The 17,789-nt window shown below is 36.7% G+C and overlaps 1 protein-coding gene across 3 annotated transcripts; it reads left to right on the forward strand.

The window, feature by feature from the left end:
* Nucleotides 1-338: 338 nt before the first annotated feature.
* LOC104911351 (phosphoribosyltransferase domain-containing protein 1-like) lies at nt 339-6,975 on the forward strand. 3 transcript variants are annotated; one of them, XM_031553868.1, is made up of 3 exons: nt 339-529; nt 3,420-3,603; nt 5,849-6,399. In XM_031553868.1, exons 1-3 carry the CDS (start codon nt 354-356, stop codon nt 5,954-5,956), a joined length of 468 nt encoding a protein of 155 aa, XP_031409728.1. In that variant the 5' UTR covers nt 339-353; the 3' UTR covers nt 5,957-6,399. The 3 variants fall into 3 exon arrangements, with proteins under 3 accessions (XP_031409728.1, XP_031409729.1, XP_031409730.1); XM_031553869.1 differs by having other exon boundaries at nt 5,908-6,104; XM_031553870.1 differs by having other exon boundaries at nt 451-529; nt 3,425-3,603; nt 5,849-6,975.
* The last annotated feature ends 10,814 nt before the right edge of the window (nt 6,976-17,789 follow it).

A 17,789-nucleotide genomic window follows, 5' to 3' on the forward strand; every position in this document is an offset into this window, starting at 1 on the left:
TCCAAACCCACTGTCTGAATCTGCCTTTGCAGAGTCCTTTCTTTCTGGTAATCTTACATTTGTATTTCCAGTTTGCAAGTAGTAAGAAACTTAGACTTGCTCTAGTTTAGTATTATTTCCCCTCTATATCTAACTGTAACTCAAGTGAATTTTCCCACGTTCTTTGGAAAAACAGAACAAAACAAAAAAACTCACTAACATTTAATTTCTGAGGTATACTAGAAGCACAATAATGAGTAGGAAAAATGAAATAATAACTTCTGATTACATAATTTTGAAGCTTATTTTTTATGTGTCAGCATATATGGAAGAGTGTGTTTCATTCTATTATTTCAGTACAGTGTACTAAACAAATGAATTTATATGAGTTATATACTGTCAAACAACATGAGGTATTCCTAACAGTATTATTTAATACTCAGATTTCAGATGATTGGCCTGGATACAGTCTGGATTTGTTCACTTATCCACAGCACTACTATGGAGATCTGGAATATGTGCTTATTCCTCATGGCATTATTGTTGACAGGTATGCGTGGCTTTTTTGTTACTAAATAAATACTTTGGTCAGTATTAGTATTCTTTTTTGTTATTCGTGTTATCTGCAGACATGTATATATAACATTTGTCCTAACATATTGTATTATAAATTTATTTGTTTAATTTGGGATGTAAAAATACTGCTTGACAGTTAAGAAATGCTAGACTTGTTGTCTCTTGTAACTCATTGTGTAATTTGTTTCACCTAATTTCTGATTTGGACACTGAATGGTACAGGGTTCCCACAAAAAAGAGAATGTGATCATATAGAGACACTGGTGCTGAAATGCAAGTGTACAGGAGGGATGAACCAACACAGGAAGGACAAATACAAAGTTCTGCACATAATAATACTTGAATGTTCCTCTTGCACACTGTATTATGTTTTTAACATAAAAAGAAAGAAAAAAAATCTTTAATTGAGCACAACTTTGAGAATTCCCTAATAGAAATCATTAATGTAGACAAACCCAACTGTTCCAGACTGCACTACTGACTTCTGTCATTTAAGCTGTGTTGAGAGAGAGCTAGCCTGCCTAGGCTTCATCAACCATCATACCTCCTAGTAATAGGTCCTGTATGCTCTCAGCGTATGCAGCTAAGTTGCTTTGATATTTGTGGTAGTCCAACTCAGTGTTGATACTCAGTTATTATTTTGATATGCTGTTAAAAATCTTCTCAAAAATTACAAAATGAAAAATGGTAATTTTTAAGAAAGTATTGGGAACGTAGAATCATGGAATCATTTAGATTGGAAAAGACTGATAAGATCATCTAGTCCAACCAGTCTGAATGGATTTCATGGGATATTTTTAATCTGCAGCTTTCTACCTTCCACATTTAAACAGCCAGTTGCAAGTATTGAAATTGTTGGAACTCCTTGAAAGAAGGTCGTAAACATTCATCTTAAGGAAGAGTAAAAATAACTCCTATATTTGTTTCAAACACAAGCTTTCTTTCATCACCTTTTCAGCTACCATTGTATTGAATTTTTTGTCTTTTTTTGTTTAAGGCCAACTGACTCTTGATTCATCTTTTTAAATAAATATGTTACTACTTTATTTCTCATGGGATTCACTATGAATTTGTCTGAAGTTAGCATTGAACTCCAGTGGTGTTTGGTGTTTTTGTATCCAGCAGAATGAATTCCACTGTATTTTTCTACTCTTCCAGAAAAGACCCATTCTGTTCTGATGGAAAAGGGAACAGAATTGTATATACTGTGACCATGCAAAATTTTCATGTAGGAAGAAGGCTCAGCACTTGAGAAAATTTTCTTGTCTCTCTGTACATAGGTTTAAAAACTGGCATGTTTTTACTGAGTACATTTTTGTCTGCTCTGGAGTTCATACTCATTTAAAATACTAACAGGTCTTTGGAATTTTTGGAATTTTCATCTCCTAAGACAATCTAAGAAATAATATAAATAAATATCATCAGAAAAATGGTTTTTCTAAATAAAAAGTTTTCCCCATAATTCTCAGACTTGATAAAAGATGACGAAAGACTATTTTAGCAAAAAAGTAAGTGAAAAACTTTTACTAATCTTGGTCTGTACTTCAATAAAAAGAATTACATGTTTTAGATCTAACAAGATAATTTCACAATGCTGTCTGTTTTCTGAATCTAAAAATATGAATTGTTGCTTTACAGAATTTTCTTGAGCATTACGAAGATGTGAAAATATGCCATGTTGGCTCATATCTGGTCTATTTCTAGCTTCAGTTTAGTGTCCGTTCTTCCCTGGTACATGCATATGTGTAGATTTCACTCAAGTTCAATGTGTATATATAGGGGCAAATACATTTCTAAATTATTGCAGGTAGAGGAAAAAATCTGATCATGAAAGATACGGGATAAATTATTTATCTATTGGTAAATTGCATCTTGCCAAGAAATCTATTCTTATTGAATCTACTAATCTAATTCAGAGACCTATCAAAAAACTTTCCAGAAAAAAAAGCTTCTACAGAAAACAATACACTGAGTTGTTCTTGCTCGGAACGTTAAATGACATTTTCAGTTTTCTGTTGATCTCAGTTTTACCTCTAGCAGTGACCAGGTATTTGTTTTAGATCCATAATACTCTCTACCTTGTTCTTTAGAAATGAAAGCTATTTAAGATGAACACTCAAGTTTATTGTTTTCATCTTGAAAAATTCTTTACTATTAAGTGGCAGAAATGTGTATTTCGGTTTCAGTCTGCCACATTGTGTTTGCAATGCAAAATAACTGAAGAGAAGACCCTGCAACTGCAGGTTAATCAGGACATAACCTTGATTAGTCTCATGTGTGTGACCCAGAACAAGTCACTTATACTGCACTCTACATAAAATTTTTATTGATGAGATATGTCTTTATAGTACTTGCTTATATTTTTATTAAAATTGTACTTGTAGCATCCTCCAAAGCCTGTCAGTTTGAAATATTTTTAATAATTCTCCTCCCTCTATTTCATTTGATTTAATGTTCTCAGGTAGTAAATAAAATAATCAGCTATGTCGTTTTACAGAAATAATTTATACTGAAGTTTCCTCCAAGGTAAAACTGATTGCAGTGTTTCACCTATTACTCTGAAGTCTCTGAAGTGCTTGTGAATTCAACACACAGTGAGATGTGTTACTCGTTTTTATATAATTAGGAAATTAATAAATCTAAGCTTATTCAGCTTGATTCACACGCTTTGCATCTTGCATCCAGCCTGCATATCTGCCTGTTGTTCAGTCCCACTCAAACCAAGTCAAGGTGCTCAAGCAGACTGTGGACCATGCAATATTTTCATGATTCTATTTCCTTGTAACCATACAGAAAGCATATCTTAAACTTAGGGAACACACATCTAATGTTCTTTCATCTTTTTTTTTTTTTTTTGTCCCCAGGACAGAACGACTGGCTAAGGATATTATGCAAGACATTGGAGACAATGATATTGTGGTTCTCTGTGTACTCAAAGGTGGCTACAAGTTCTGTGCTGACCTTGTGGAGCACATCAAAAACCTCAGCAGAAATTCAGAAAGATTCATCTCCATGAAAGTCGATTTTGTTAGACTGAAAAGTTACCACGTAAGTCAACATCCAGTTGTATGTTCATAATAAATAGTGGACTCTCACAATTGTGGTACTTTTTTAATTATAAGAAAAAAGCTTTGAAAAATCTTCTTGTTTCAAAATATTTTTTTGTGATTTTTTTTTTTTCCAAAATATTTGTTCACGACCCTGTATACTTTCTGAATAGTGTGAGTGATAGTATGAAGCATCCTCAAGCTGTACTTTTTATTTAGTCTGTCATCACTTTTGGACATAAAATTACTGAAGTTCTCATCTTGTGGAATGTCTACATGTTGTTTGTTCTTGAAATCCTCAACAGTTCTGGTGTTATTTAATGTTAATTTTTTTTACATTCCTTGTATCCCTCCACAGTTTGGCACAACTTCAAGGAAATAAATCTCTGCCATATTCAATGCTAAGTAAATGAAGCGCTTTGCTCCTGATAACATGCAGTTTACATGGAAGCAAAATATACCACTAGATGATGATAGTGCTTTATAAGAAAATTAAATAAGATGTTGAACCAAATGCAGTGCTGAAGCAGGTTCAAAGTCTTCCTGTTATCTTCTGAAGAAGTTATGCAGTAGTGATTCATTTGTTTCTGTGGGGCAATGATGATGAGATGGCCTGCATCTTTTTGGAGTGTGTGATTGCAATTTCTGTTTGCATAAGCTGTACATATTTACATTCCGCATCGTACTTCTTGTTCACACTCATGGCGAGGGAGTTGTCCTAGAAATGTCTGAGGAAGTACACCAAATGCATGGAATGATTCCTCTTTGAGCACAAATGGAACTTGCTGAGTCCAGGAGCTTCCACAGTATCTTTGTGTCCTTTCCACAGACAGAGGCTGATTGGTGGGCATTTTGCTCTGTCCTCAACAACCATATGCTTTTCCTAATTTTTGCAAATCCAATCTTTTTTTTCCATCATAGGAGAGAAGAGTACGAGAGCCTCTTGTCTCCATTTGGTTAGAGTTTGGTCTTAGGACTTCTGTTTCAAGAACTAGTGAGGTGTGTGAAGGACATGTGCAATACAAAGACTGTACAGTACAGTTTCCAGTTATTTACCAGTATTATAGAGCTAATTAATAAGTCAGAATACTAGATTAGTCTCATACAAAGGTATGTAGAAATTATAGATTTTTCTTCAGCATGGTAATGACAGCAATTCAGTAGTACTGCTTGGAGAATAATGCAATTATTTAAACTGTTTTGTGGGTTTTTTTTTTTTACATTATAGGTAATGCCCATGGCTTTCCTATTGAGTTTTCTCTTATCCAGTGTGAAGATACCACAGTTTTAATATTTCTTTTCTGGGTGACAAGTCAACTCTTATTAGCAATGCTAACCCATAATCCTTAAGTGACAGAAGACATATACCACAAAAGTTTGGAAATCTTCACATCACTACTTAAGAAATAAAGTAACAGCATGCTATATAAAGCTGAAACTGCAATACAAATTTGGGCATACAGGATGCAATCTTCAAGGTTATGTCCTGGATTATCCTAGCATTTGATGGCTGTGGATATTTTGGGTGCTTCAGCAGGAAGTTAACTCCTTCACCAGAACTACTGATTGCATCTAATTTCTAGAAAATAAATATTTTTCATAAGTGCTTCCCAACAGATGTCAGACTGAAACTATTCTTGATTGGAACAGAACTGTCCTTGGAGCAGTGCTTGATGTCTGCCTTGTCTTGAGAAGCTGAGCAATACTGGAGTGTAAATTCAAAATGCCATTAATGTTTGTGGGTTCATTCAGTGAGTGATCTGTAGTTGTAATGTTGACAAAAGTACCACTGCCTGCTATCCTTTGTGTTTTGAACTACAGCTGGGTCCAGTTCAGTTATAGGTAAGGGGAGTTTCTCTGAAATTTCAAATCATTGCCCTGTGCAACACAGCTCTGGTCAGAACATTGGAGCTGTTATTAGTTTGAATGACTCTGCCTCCCAGCTTTATATGAGACTCCCAAACCCTTCATGTCAGTTTATTCTGTAATAGCATACCCACAGTGATTTATACTTCAACATGAGGCAAATAATTACAGTTTTAGAAGTAAGACTATGTGAAGTTTTGAAGCACTACCAGTTCTGCTAATTTCCTTCCTTTTGCCTTTTTTGTTCTGCTTTCTATAAAGACTCATTATATTGACTCATTTTTTTCTGTTTTCATTCCTCTTTCATTTTACAAACATAGTTCTTTTCATATAATTTATCCTGCTTCCTTTTGCTAACTGCTCTCTATTTCTCTCTAAAGGGAATCCTGCTGCTCTCAATGCACTTCTTTCAGATATGTATCCTTTCCCTCCCCTCCAGCTGTTTAAAACCAACAACTAACTTCAGCTCAAATTCGTGGGATTTTTGAATTGTCTCATTCCAGCTTCAGTACTGAAAGGTTAGTCAACTTTTAGAGGTCATACTTTAAACTGGGGAGTTCCTGATTTAACTGTGTAGAAAAAGGGGCTGCAATTGTGACCTAAAATCAGATGTTGGCATCAGTGACAATATCATTAAACTTCTTCGTGCAAATGAATTAATTTTTTAAAAAGCATATTACATTTAAGTTCTCTGGGTATTGGCAATATGAGTGGCTGCTTGTACTTCTAGAATCAGAATGGTTTTATTTTATTTGGGAGGTATTGAAATATGTGCCTAAGACTGATTATTTTTATGAGAAAAATTCCCATGTTTTGCAAGTATTGCCTTGTTTCAGGATCTCATTGGCATGACAGTTTACTGGATTTTGTTTATATAAAAGTAATATGGGAAAACACTGTTAGTTCATTATTTTCAGAAGTCCAACATAAGAAACTGTAGTTTAAAAATATTGTTTATGTTCTTAAGATCTAAGGTAGAACGATGTAATTATTTCTTTGTAAGTGGTATATTTCTGCACCTACAGATACAAGATTTGCTTACAAATTAAGTACACCTATTTTTTTCTTTATTGATCTACATCTGAGCTTTTAAGTTTCTGTGCACATATATAAACTTCCTAGCTATCCATACTGCATCATTTTAGCGTTCTAGTGAGCTAAAGAAATGGAAAAATATAGTTCAGTTTCTATAGGAAGTAAAAATATGCTTTCAAACAAGGCTGCAACCTGTGCATTCAGTTATAGGAATTGAAGGTTTAAGAACCAATGTGTCCAGTGGGTAGACAAAGAAATACTAAAGTAGTCCTCTCCTGAAATATGATGCAGGTATGGATAAGCTGCATGCAAAGTTTTTAGGGTAAAACAATGGAAATACTGAGTAGCCTTGTGGAGAAGGACCTGGGGGTCCTGGTGGATGAAAAACTTAACATGAGCCAGTAGTGTGCTCTTGCAGCTCAGAAGGTCAATGGGTTCTGGGCTCCATGAGAAGAGGGGTGGCCAGCAGGGGCAGGGAGGTGATTGTCCCCCTCTACTCAGCTCTTGTGAGGCCACATCTGGAGTACTGTGTCCAGGTCTGGAGCACTCAGTACAGGAACAATGCAGAGCTGTTGGAGAGGATCCAGAGGAGAGCCATGATCAGAGGGCTGGAGCACCTCCCCTACGAATACAGGCTGAGGGAGATGGGCTTGTTCAGCCTGAAGAAGAGAAGGCTGCGAGGAGTCACACTGCAGCCTTCCAGTATTTAAAAGGGGATTATAAAAAGGAGGGGAATCAACCTTTTGCAAGGGTATACAGCGATAGGAGAAGGAGTTCTTTACAGAGATAGTGGTGAGGTGCTGGAACAGGCTGCCCTGAGAGGCTGTGGATGCTCCAAGTCTGGAGGTGTTCAAGAGCAGGTTGGATGGAGCCCTGGGCAGCCTGCTCTAGTGCCAGATCTGGAGGTTGGTGGCCCTGCCTGTGGCAGGATGGTTGGAACTTGATGAGCCTTGGGGCCCTTCCAAACCCAAGCCATTCTCTGATTCTGTGATTCAGTTTCACTGTACTGATTTTTTTTCCCAAGTAATCATTCGTACACAGGGAATCAGAGCTCTGCATTTGATACAAAAATTTTAAAAAGTTTTCAGATACATGAAAAGTTGAAGCCAAGAATAAAAAGCAATAGAGAAGGAAGATGGGCTTGCAAATGTCATCCAAGGCAGACCAGTGTGCCCTTTACGTGCACCTGTTCTTCTGAATTTTTTTCCCCTATATTATTATCCGTAGCTGTCTATTTCATTCTTAGAATTATTATATGATACTAAACTAGTATGACAGTAAACTTCATGTTCTGGAGAAGGATGAGTGAATCTCGATGGCATAGCTTTTCCCATGGAAAGGATATTGAGCTAAACTAGCAGTTAGATTGATAATTTTCTGATAGACTTTTGTGATTTCTTTGGGTACACCCATGTGGTCTAACGTGACAGCAGACCAGTCATCTCCGTTATCGTGAACGTGCATAGTGTGCTTCTGAAAGAGGATAGTAGATGTATTGTGACAGTCAGATGATATATCATAGTTACAGATTCCATGTCAAGCCTAGATTATTGCAGAATATTGATCTGTTTTCCATGCACTGCCTGCGGATTCTAGAAATGCATTTTCCATCCTATCGTAGCAGGAAGATTTTGTTGAAAATAATCCTGAAAAAATATGAATGAACTTCAAAGGATCGTTGTTTGCTAGTTTGGAGGAAACTTGTAGAGGATTCTATGTACTGAGCCAATTCATGCAATCCTTTAAAATTAGTACATTATTTATAGTTTCCAGAACATAACTAATAGAGAAAAATGGCCTTGAATTGTAATCCATACACAATGGTTGCATTCAAGCTGGTTCACAAATAAATCCATTGATATGATCTGTTTCCTCTTCAGCCTCCAGTTGTTTGAAATATATTTACAACTGTTGGTTATTAATCTTGGCATAAACAGGCCCATTACTGCTGCAAAATTCTGAAAACAAGCAACAAAATAATCATTGTTTAGTAGAAATCTGAGTGTTTTTGTCCATATGAGGCCATTTCAGTAAATAGTTTTGCTAAACTGCTCTACTGTAGGAGTAAGGAGACAGAGGGATTTTTTAATGAGTAAGTTGAAAGGTAGTTAGTAAATGTAGTAAAATAGTTTATTTTTCTGCCACATAGCTTTACTTTTCATATGCCATTATTAAATACTTAGATTTTGAAAAACACAGCAGCATGGGACATCAGACCGTAACCACTCTGTACAATGTATGTCCGTTCTTTGCATAATCACCTATTCCTATTCAAGATAATTTTGTTGTCCAGAACTTTTTAAGTGTGAACTTTACACTTAGATCTTAAAATGTTAAGTTGCAATCAACTTACAAGCAAGTAACTTCTTAGTGATTTTACTACTGCAGCAACAGAAAAGAAACAATTAAATGCATTGCTTGGATTTAATGATTTGCAACCAATCCCCAAACTCCTCAGCAGTGTTATGATGATTGTTTATCTCAATACCTACGTGAAAACAGAGCTTATGATCTCCTGAGAAAAACGTGTGTTCTCAGATGAAAGGGAACCCACATCGTCTCTTGCAGTTAGTTACAGGCTTTCTCTTGGGTAAGTTCCGAATTCCCTTGATTTTGCTTCATTAGCACAATTTGGTTGATGATCATTTCATCTTCCTAGATGTTAAGTAGCCATGGAAGAATTGGAAATTGGAGCCTATCTGATAGAATGAATTCCTTTGAACTTTAAGGCCAAATTTTGCAATATTTCCACAGAATTGAACTCCATATTATCTGCAGAAGACCAATTTGATGGGTAAATGGTTGTGCATGTACTACACTTAAAAAAATAATAATTTTCTAAACCTTTTTCAGGTAAGCAGCTTGTGATCAGTCCTGTAGACACTGAGCACCTGTGCAGAGATTAAAAATTTGCAACGTTATATCTTTTAGAAGATAATTGGCAACAACAATGTCTTTAGTCTACAGAAGCCTCCAGTGTTACCAATATGGACCTTAAGTTTTAGCTGTGCTGAGAAATGTGTTCTAGTGAGGATAGACAGTGCTGCCAAATAGATGTCTGCCATATGGGCGAGCAAAACATGGGATTCTTGGGACTAGAATTCCATTGCAAGCATTACCAGAGGGATCTTGTCTTGATGTACTTTTCCACGGATAAAATTATATTCGGATCCTCAAATAGAATCTCTTTGACTAAAAGCTCTGTGAAATGCTCAGACTTGTGAAAAGTAATGAGTAAAAGGCCCTTTAGAGATCCAAGCTGAAGATACTGCGAAGTCTTCAGCGACCACTAAGCCTGTCTCTGGATTTCTGGTGTATTTCGTCGTTTTCTGAAACTTCATGAGACCTGAGGTTGTTAATAAGATGAGGAACAGTGGAAACAGATCGTATTTTGTGCAGAGAGAATGTTTAAAGTGCTAGAATTCACAGTCCTCAAAACTCCTCCAATCTGTGTCCAAATGTTCATTTTCCCAGTGTTAAGATTTGTTTAAAAACAGAAAGATTTTCCTGAGGGAAACAAAAACCACTTTGAGTTGCAGCAGTGTCTTACTGCAAAGTGTCAGCCTCAGAGGCACTCAGTCTTTTCAGAGAAATAACTGAACAGGTGTTAGTGGTGAAATTGTTCCAAAAGCTTATTCTTGCAACTGGCTGAATAATTACAAAAAAATCATGAGAGGAATGTCAGCCCAGTTGGTTAAAATGTGACTGGTTAGCAGTGTGACAGGATGACAGCTTTGAGAAAAGCTCATGCCAGATACATCTGTGTCACACCAGGTATGGATTGTTCTTAGTTTGGTGTATAAGCTAAGACTCTGGAAATGGGCCTTATTTTCCTGACTGCATCTGCACTGACTTGAGCGGTGACAGCCTCCTGTTGTTCTTCATTGGTGTGGTGCCCTCACGCCAGTCACATTTGCCAGCTCAGTTTCTTCTTAGCACAGTTCAGGCCGTGTGAGAGTGGTTACCAGAGGCCTCCCATCCAAACTGCTCCGGCCAGCTAGGTCCATTTCTAATGAACCAGCTGCTCACAAGCATCTCAGCCTCCCAGCAGCGCCTGCCAGAGGCAGTTATAAGCAGCTGGGACAGCTGGGGAGCAGTAAGTTGCATAGCCAGCACCGCTCCAGCTGGAGGCATGGGTCTGTCCATAGCCTGTGAATCCTCCATACTGGAGATGGAGCCTCAGACCCCACCTCTCCTTTATCACAGATCAACCCTAATTGCTTTTAGAGAGCCAGCCTACATTTCCTGGTGCTCCAAGGCCTGGTGGAAAAAGCTCTACTATTCATAATAAAATGTGATACAAAGACTCAGTGTTGTGATCTGGAGGTGGATGCTCTCCTAGGCATCCACAGCTCTATTCAATTTGATTGCAGAGCTTTGAGATATGAGGGCTTAAAGCCATCACTTGCTCAAGACTGTCTTGAATGTAAGAAACAATAAAATGTTTCTGAGTGATTTTAATTAAAACATACACATTTCCTGTTGGATGCTGCTTACAGGTCAAAGTGTTAGTAATAATCTAAGGCACGGATTTGTGGGCATAGTTCAACAAAGGTCATTACAAAGCTATCATACAGGCAATTTATCAAGCTCATCTATAATGTAAAACTTGCTCACAGAAAGGTGATCTCTGTAACTTTATGCATCAGATAATACACCTACACACCACTTAAATATGTTAACACCATCTGAATTCTTAGGGATTTTTTTAAAGTATGAGTAAGTGTTTGAGTGATTCACATATAAAAGATTCGGGCGAACCAAACAGATCAGCCGGGGGAGAGCTGAGTAGGAAGCGGCCTGATTGCCATGGGGACAGAATGGGAACAGATGTGGCAGTGAAGGCAAGGTTGTGCTGAGCTCTCCAGCACTATCAAAATAGTGTTTTAAGGAATTTATGAGACACAGTAATGCTAGCAGCTGCCTTCCTTCTCAAGAAACTTCATTTTTAGCCATTGTTCCCTGCTTAGCTGTTGCCTTTATTTGTATTGCTTTTTGTTTTTTAGCTGTGGAATTTTAACTGAAAATAAATATATATATATACACACACACTTTTCAGATAATATGGGATCAATACTCTTGTTCTGCTGGATGTCAGATCTAATGCAAACTCCTTGAGAGATTTTCTCTAATCTTTCTGGAGGAATTTGTCTCCCTCAAGGGCCATGTTTTTCTAATAAGCTGTCATGGTTTTTTTTTTTGAAAAATGTTTCCCAAATCGAAAAAAAAAGTTTTAGATTACACCATGTCACAGAGGGTACAGCTACTATGAATAAATGAAGTTTTAAATCTGAAGTTCATTTTTCTTAACTTTTTTTAATATGTTTTCTTCATGAGCTTTAATCTTTGGTATGTTTCAGCAATCCAGCCTTTTGGAATATCTCGACATTTGACACTGTGGATGTTTTTTAAACTGTTCGATTTGAGAACAGATCCAAAGCATCAAGGGATATCATTTAAGATCATTCAAGAGGCTGTCTTTTCGAAGAATTAGATTCTGAAGTTCCCCTGGATGCAGGATTTGTTGTAAAGGGCGGTTTGCTACAAAGCCTAAACAAATTGAAATGAAGTCTTAGTAAAATATTTTGTTTTATATTCTGCCAAAAAATGTAGCAAGCTACTGCTAAATGATGACATCTGCAACAATACTATATGGCATCAATAGGAGAGACCATATTTTCAGGCTGCTTTGCAATATCAGGGAGATAGGCTTTTCCCTATATGAAAGGTCCAGAACATAATGGTTGCTAATCCTGTTGTACAAATAAGATCTGGCAAGATTGAAAGTACCTTGCCATGTTTATGCATTGGCAAAGTACCACCTTGATTCACTTATTTGGATGCTAATAATACTATTCAGCGTGTGGTTTTTTTAAATTAAGATCTGAAATGGGGCAAAATTAATTAAAAGAAGCCTGAGGGTTCTAATTTTCTCAAGGAATTCTATGACTCTGTTCTACTGGCATCTCTTAAATGCTGTTTCTTAAAACAGATCATAGCATGTGTGATGTGCCACACCTCAGGGATGCTGTAAGGCATAAAACAAAAGGGTTACGGTAAGGGAATATAATGATAACAAGAAGTACTGTGTTACTTCAATGCTTATTAGTGTGACAAATACAAAATTGGTTTCCCTCTTCCTTTGACAAACAGTTTGAATATTTAAATAGAGACGAAATACTAGAAAATAACTTTGCAAGAAAACTGACAAAGGTTTTGTATTGTCTGAAGTTTCCAAGTTGTCACTAGCTAAGGGACTAAATGCAATAGTATGAAAGAGTGCACTACAGAGCTGTAGTAGTTGTGATAGTCAATTGTACAGTAGGTTTCAGATTGCTAAGAGGGATTAAACATTTGAGTTTTTTATCTCTTGAGAATTTGCTTAAGCTTGTCTATCTGTTGTTTCAGCCCATTGAAATACGACAGGTTTGAAGGTTTTTCTCCTAGCTTGCTTTTGTCATCAAATCCTAGAAGCTGCTGATGGTGAGGCTCAAGAGGTTGGTACTTTGTGCTTAGTCTAGATAAAGCTGTTTTCTCCCATCTTATCAGAAGCCCTCAATGTTTTTAGAACAGAACTACAAGCTTGCTGTACTTTTTTTCACTGTTAGTTTACTTTTGTGACAGAATTAGAAACATGGGATAAGATGGTACATGTGGATCTGGTAATGTCCCAGCTGGCACACTAATACTAGGAAATGTGACTCCTAGTCCTGCTGCTGCGATGCTCGTGTATGTAATGATAAACAATAATTAGGTATAAGATAGATACTCTACTTAGTATAGATTTAAACCAACAGTGATCATTTTTTGCTGACTATAATATAGTGGACCACAACTTGCTTGATGTCCTTTATGATTTCTGCATTGCCTTGGCATAGCAACAAGTGGTCTCCCTACCAAGTAGTCTTTAGCTCATGGCAGTCTACTGAGAGCTGAGGAAGTAAAGAAGCCCGAGTCATCCATGCTGTGACCTTGGCTTTCATGTGGGCTGTAATACCATTTGGCAGACCCAAATGAGTGCCTGAGAAGGATTAAGGCAGTTCTGGCAAGCATGGTTCCTGAATTTTTCTTTTTCCTGTAGGTTTTAGATTTGATTTGACTCCCTTCTCTACAGATTCTACAGATTATGTAGTGGCCTGAATCTCATTTTGACTGAACAACTGTGCAGTTGTACCTCTAGTCTTCCTGGAACATATGTAGGTCTCATTTCTATGTTTTATATGATCTTCTACAGAATGTAGGGAAAGAAAAAAAAAAGTTAATAATTCAAGAAAGCCTAACTAACTTGGAGTTTGAAGATATATTGGGTTTTTATTTTAAGTACATTTTATACATTTATCTGCATTTAAAAAAAAAATCAGTATTTCAGTTCATGCTGATCTTTTCAAGTGTACAGGTGCTGCTTGTGGCACATGGACATATGTGATGCTACAAAAGTAGCTTCATTCTGAAACAAAATAACTCACTGAATCAATTCTAAGCAAATAGACAAAACATAATTGCTCAACCAGAAAGCAAAAAAATATATATTTTTTTATTTGTGTATAATCTTTATTAACCAAGTTAACTGCTCTAAATTCTATTGCTATTTATAACGGTTTGACACTTCTCCAGCAAAGGTGCTTCATGTTTGTGCAAATATAACTGATGTCTAAAGATTTTAAGGAGCATTATATCTGCAATAAAACTACAGGGCTAGATCATGTATATACTCACATTTAGAGCTGTTTCTTTATTTGAAAATATTTGAATATTTTTAATTTTGTATATCTATAGAACTTAGTAATATATGGAAATATGGTGTTGAACACATGCATCCAGCAGAAAAAATCTGTATATGTATAAATAAAAACCCACCCACAAAATCGTACTGTAAAGAATTTACATCTTTTAGCATTTGTCTCCAGCAAATATGTACTTAGTACGTCAGTTCCATCTCTGCTAATGTCTGAGAGTACGCACAAGAGGGATCCATTCCAAATGCCTTGATCAGGAGGTGAAAAGCTTCAGTGGCAGTTTGTGCTTCAGTAGATATCAGAGGATCTCCATGGAAGCCTTTCCTATGAGGGATGAATTTTTAGTACCTACTAAATCGTGCTTGTTTCAAGATACCTTACCTTCTTTGGATTAAAAACATAAAATACCTGTAGGAGTCCTGGTATACAAGAAGTTACTGAATGTGTGAGCAAATGATTATAAACAGTCCAATTTATTAAGTTCAATAAGTTACTGTTATCTTGAAAGTCAAGCTGAAGGATCTACCTTGCTTCTGTAGCAAGGAAGAAGCTTATATGTGTGCTACCGCATCAGCTAGTGAGGAGTAGTTCCTTGCTGCAAGCAACTTCATTGTTTATGTTTTTCTGTCCAAAGCCTACTTACTCACTGCAAAGCTCTGGCCTTCCCTGGAACTGGACAGACAGGCCTAAATTTGAAGCTTTTCCAAATCTGTGTGATAGAGCTTTTTGTTTAGGAATAAAAACATGGAGGAAAAAGAATGAGAAATAAGTGAAATTAGTCATACTGTAGCTGTGAGCATAGAAATGTAAAGGTATGTCTTACATTGTAGTAACTGGAGCTCGGATAGTAAATTTGTACTTGTATGGCTTTATCTATTTCAGGTTATGCTGGCAGTGAGACAGGAGTCAGTGCAGCACTGTTAGTATAGTTAACAAGCAGGTCAGGAAGGCTTTGTGGCCTCAATTTCAAGGCTGATGGAGATATACAAAGCTGTCAGTGCTTCAAATGTAAATGTACCTTTACTGTTCCTGTGCAATAAAAATGGTGTCTGGCAGTGAGTGTATGCCAGTTTACTGTATTTCTAGTTTGTTCATCATCCTTTTTATGTTTACAAGGTACTTAAAGCAGCTCCTACAAATCTATCAGTGACTTGGCACTGGATTGTTTTGAATATGGGTGTGCCCTGCAAGTTGCAGTCTACCTTTTGGTGCACGTTTGATTCTTGGTAAGGGAAGGTATGCTTTCCAGTCTTTACCAGGAATGACCCGTATCACTCCCATTCATTTGCACAACCTTCTGCTTAGCAGGACTTACTAGCTGTCCTCTGAATGTTGCTAATTAATCCTAGATAGTCCTCCTAGTTTTCTACCGTGAAAACAGTGACAGTTCATGTTCTGACCCACACACTTGAGGTCCTTTGTTCTTAGCTGTTATTCTTCAGAGAAAGAAACCCAAAATAGTATCAGTTCAAGTGTATGTTGCTCTAAGTATGGTACTTTGTGTATTATGACTCCACTGATCGTCTTATTTCTGATGATATATTGAGGATAATTTCATAGCTTGTGTTTGATATGTTGAAATGCTTGACTTTACTTACTAGTCAGAATATGTTGATAGATGATGTGGATATCATACTGACACTTCTCAGGCCAACATGTTCGTATACTTGCAGGATTTCTCAGAGGCAGCCTGCAAAGCAAGCAAGTTTCATACTAGCATGTCTGCATCCAAACTGGAACATCAAAAAATTCATGTTAATTATTACGTTTGTGACAGAAATTATATAGCATGGTCATGTAGCAAAAGATGATGTAATTATTGAACAGTATATAATTGCAAAGCAGAAATATTTATAATCACAGATAAATCTATCTACATTCTGCAAATACCTACAATTAGTTTCTACATTGCTATTTGTTAAATGGAGAAAGTCTGGTTCTCTTATGAATCAGTTAGCTTCAGCTCAGTCACATAGAAGTAATAATCTTCTATTTAAAGTTATGTGAGAGACATTGCTTCTGTGGCTTCAATTTTGATGGATATGAACTGGGAAGTAAACTCTTGTCATATCTGCTTCTGTTTTCATCTGAGTGCTAAATTTTTTTCTTAACTGTAAAACGTATCTGTAACATATGTTAATTTTATGCCAAAATATATAGTTCTGCTCGGGTTTTCTGTCATTTTCCATTTCAGTTTCAGCGGTCTATTTTAGCAGTTGCCTTCCACACAGCCATGCCTCTGAAATTCTATCTATTTCATAAGTCAGTTGTGTCCATGTGAGGTTTCAAAATATCAGTTTTTGTACCAAGAATTTTGTTCATATAATCATCATTCATTACCCTGGTAAATGTCATCTCCCCTTTGACTTCAGTGCCATCCTTGTTCCCTCAGTGCCAATCAAAATGTAGCTACTCCAATTGCCTTTAGAGGAACTATTACACATCCAGCCCAGCTGCTATCCTTTCTCTGGTATCAAACACAACTTATTGTTGTATTAAGTCCCTTCAAGACTCTGTTCTTCTAGATCATGAACCCCACGCAAATGAAATCCAATTGTTTTTGATATTCAGTGGGTAAACACTATGGGTAAGTTTATATTTATAATCTGAGAAGTCTAGACTGTAGAGCCCTGTTAATCATCCTAGATAATATTTTTGAAACAGAAATCTGCAAAGACTAGTTTGGTTGCTAATATTTTTTTCTTGACATACAAAGAGAAGTCCTAGAGTGGTTGTACATTTTGATATCTCTCCTCAAATACACTTTGCCCAGATTGAAATGAAACCTTTGAGTAAACACACAAGCAAATTATCCTGTGTTAGTACCAAGGGAAATTGTGTTAATTGTTTGTGTGAGAGATCCTAAGTGGAGAATTCAGAATGTTAGTAGTGGAAAGTAGTCAAAATCATTGCTTCTTATATGCCCGCAGTAAATGTGATTGAAAATGATTTTTTTTCTGACTGCTCAGTGAGGTTTATGGGATGAAAATATTGATCTCAGTCTACTGAGATGGGATTAATTTCACCTAACTTCAGATGTCTGACAATTAGACATCTAGGTGTGAATTATTTGCTGTAGATTTCCCGTGTGGTAGAATAGAGGATTTCCTTGATCTATCTGGCTTCCTCCAGTGATTACGATGGGAGCCCAAGATGAGTTTCATAGATTTTGACTTTCAGATGCCTAAATTAGGGACAGGGTAATTCTGTCTTTACTGAAGATGATGGATGACCCTGTGAGCCTAGCAGTAGTGTGCATCATGTACTGTTAATGACAGGCTTAGTGGGGAGGCCTATGTGAATGTATAGACTGACCTGTGCTCTGTGTTAGCGGATGTGTAGGACAAGCCCATTGGTGAGCTGTCTTGATTGTCACGTTCCTTTGTTTCTCCAATGAATTTTAGATGGGAAAAGAGAAGTCACATTTCCTCCCAAGAATTGCATATGTGTTCAGTGTGATAATGCCTTGGTGTCATTTTGTAATTTGATTATTCATTTAAACTGTAAACTGTTAGAACTACTTTCTCTCTCTCTCTCTCTCTCTCTCTCT

This window comes from Meleagris gallopavo, chromosome 6 (genome assembly GCF_000146605.3).
Source record: "Meleagris gallopavo isolate NT-WF06-2002-E0010 breed Aviagen turkey brand Nicholas breeding stock chromosome 6, Turkey_5.1, whole genome shotgun sequence".
In the NCBI taxonomy this organism is placed as follows: domain Eukaryota; kingdom Metazoa; phylum Chordata; class Aves; order Galliformes; family Phasianidae; genus Meleagris; species Meleagris gallopavo.

What these genes read in the sequence shown, in the direction of transcription:
- LOC104911351 (XM_031553868.1), top strand. Translation starts at nt 354, where the DNA reads ATGAATTTATATGAGTTATATACTGTCAAACAACATGAGGTATTCCTA. An exon ending in CATGGCATTATTGTTGACAG is followed by an intron (nt 530 to 3,419) that starts GTATGCGTGGCT and finishes TTTTGTCCCCAG; the next exon opens with GACAGAACGACTGGCTAAGG. An exon ending in TTAGACTGAAAAGTTACCAC is followed by an intron (nt 3,604 to 5,848) that starts GTAAGTCAACAT and finishes TTCTCTCTAAAG; the next exon opens with GGAATCCTGCTGCTCTCAAT.